Genomic DNA, 2,622 nt, shown 5'->3' with positions numbered 1-2,622 from the left:
TCTGAAAGTTGAGAGGGATGGACATCAACACCCAGAGTAGCAATGTATCTCTTTACGAATTCACCAGTAAGATGGCGCTTTAAGAAGGTGGTCTATTTTCAACAGAGAAGAGCTATGTTAGCAAAATTATTCATTTTGACTATTCCTTTTCCTTTCTAATTTCTCGTTTAGGCCCCAAAAAACATTTGTCGGGTGACTTGGCATAGTCGTTGTCTAGCAGTGGGACGTGTTGGTATGGAGGGGTATCGGGCGAGGGGCTAGTTTCGCCTGAGGAAAGGAAAAGAATCCCATTTCCCAGCCCAGCACGTACACGCAGGAAATGAAGGATGATGAAAGAAGGGGGAGTTGCAAGCTGGTTATGGCATCCTTACCTTGCCAGTGCCGCCGTCTCCAACGAGAACGAGCTTGAAGGTGGGTGGGGCCGCCATTTTCGTTGATGAGAGAGGGGTTTATTAGAGGGAAAATTCGGAAACAGTGTCAGCCGCCCTGTTTGCCAGAGGAGAAACACAGCAGATAAGCCAAGAGGGAACGTCAGTCAAGGGGTATGGGGAGTCGATGATATAGAATGGAGAAGTTAGGTGATGTAGGGAGATGGAATGGCGATTCGCAGGGAGAGTTGATGTTATATTGTTATGTACCTGGTGTGAGGAAAGTAGAAAAAAAGTTGTTTTTGGTCAGCGCGAGGACAAGGACAGGAACTGCGAAGGGAAGGCGGTGTCTGCAGGCAGAAGATCACGTGGACAGGTTCTCGGTAGGGCATCATTTCTGTTGGGGGATTGGATTATACCACCACGGCGCTGGTGGTGATTGAGCCCTTTTGCCGTAAGTGGCCTAATAATTTCTGCCCAAAACACGCTTAGGTATGCCCCTGGAAGCCCAAGATTGGCACTCTGAGGCGCTTTGAGTTCGTACGGAGTTTATTATTTATAGTATTTATTATTAGCTCCTTTGTTGCCTAACTGCTGCAATTATATCTTCATATCTTCATGAACAAGGGCATCTCTAAACAAATATTTAAAGCAAAATCTTCTCGAAAGCCACACCTGCTGCGTGTTAAGGAACAAAAAACCGTGAGTCTGGCTTTCTAATGCGTAACTGGCTATTTAATAATGCACCAAAAAAGTTTTGAGAATGAAAGAAGCAGAAAAAAGTAAATTTTATGAATGAACGGGGATGGAAACAGATTAGGCAAAGACAAAAACAGATGGATGGCACGCCCGTACAAATTCGTATAGCACATTAAAATCTTTATCAAGTGGTCATTACAAAGAAACAACACTAAGCCCGGGTACTCCAAACATTAAAATCCCGTTGAAGTTTCGTCAAGCTCTCGGCCCTGCGCCCGCATCAAAGTGAAGAGAGAAAGGGGGAAAAAAAGGAAGTGAAGGCTAAGAAGGAAAAACAAACAAAACGAATGGTACTGCCACTTCGAAGTAAATTGCTCATTTTCCACGATTCATACTATCGCAAGATGACATCCCAGCAACCCGCGACCTCCCCAGTTTTTTCGGGGGACAAGCTGTAAAGTGAGATCCTTCGTTTCGCCAGATTCATCGCCTCGAACTACCTTAATCAAGACAGTGTTCTAGATTGACAAAAGAGGGATATGGATATGTTAGTGGAGATAAGTAAGCGAATAAGAGTAGGTCGGGGAGTTGGAAAATAAAGATGAAATAAACCGAAGAAAGAAAAACCATACCCCTTCATTCCGCTGCACAACCTCCGCCACCTTAGCCAAGTTCTCGTGATTCATCCAGTTAACGTGCCCAACGCTGCGAATCCGGTCCCCGACTTTAATTCCCGCCTGTGCTGCAGGGCTGCCTTCAGCCACACTATTAATCTTCGCAAATGGCGTCTCTATAAGCCCCGCCTGAGCGCTGGTAGTGGCTGAATCGTCCATTGCGGCGGGTAAGGGGGTAGGAGTCGACGTTGATGAAGTATTAGTAGTGGTTGCGGGTGTAGGAGGACAGCTTGCGTTCTGTTGCTCTTGCCGCCGCTGCTGATGCTGCTGTTGCTGGAGCCGGGCGAAATGCGCATGAACTCCCCGTTCAACCTTGGTCATGACGTCCTTGTAGTCGTTCCGTAGGTGGATTATTCGCGCTCGAGTCGTACGGACTGCGAAGCAAGATTGTTTTAGTATAATTTATTCCTGGTTTTTAGTCTGTTTGTTCTCGCGCTTGTTGTAACCACCCCATAGATGTGGAGTTGGGAAAGCCGCGAATGTGGAAGAAATATGGAGGAAAACGTACTCTGTGCAATATCCAAATCATCACGGGGGTATCCATCGAATGTAAACAAGCTTGTCGACATATTTACTCCATGCTATATCAAGTACATATCATGATTAGTGAGCTACTCCTCATCCCATTTCCATGATCAACCCATTTTTGTAGGTGGGGGACCAAGGACTTCAGAGAACGACATATGTTATACCAGAAGTGGGAAAGAAACAAGTTGACATACAGAGTCAAGAACGCTGCTAAGTGCCTGAAGCTCAGCTTCCAGACGTGTCTTTTCATCAAAAAGTTCGTTTAGAGACAAGCTCGACAGCTCGCGGCCATTTCTCCCTGGCGTAGAGGTGGGGCCTGAGGCCACCGTGGGTGCATGGATGTCATCCATTGG

General features: G+C 46.4%; 1 protein-coding gene across 1 annotated transcript in view; it reads right to left on the bottom strand.

The window, feature by feature from the left end:
* HCAG_05187 (GTP-binding nuclear protein GSP1/Ran) overlaps window positions 1-428 on the bottom strand; it is a gene marked incomplete at both ends in the record, with an annotated part of 1,168 nt that extends 740 nt beyond the window's left edge. Inside the window, 2 exons of the mRNA XM_001539670.1 lie at window positions 57-92; window positions 372-428. Coding sequence (XP_001539720.1) covers window positions 57-92; window positions 372-428 — 93 coding nt within the window. The remainder of the gene's footprint in view (window positions 1-56; window positions 93-371) is intronic.
* Window positions 429-2,622: the final 2,194 nt, after the last annotated feature.

Source organism: Histoplasma capsulatum, genomic scaffold, assembly GCF_000149585.1.
Source record: "Histoplasma capsulatum NAm1 scaffold_5 genomic scaffold, whole genome shotgun sequence".
Taxonomy (NCBI): Eukaryota; Fungi; Ascomycota; class Eurotiomycetes; order Onygenales; family Ajellomycetaceae; genus Histoplasma; species Histoplasma mississippiense.
This window is presented reverse-complemented; position numbering and strand designations above follow the sequence as displayed.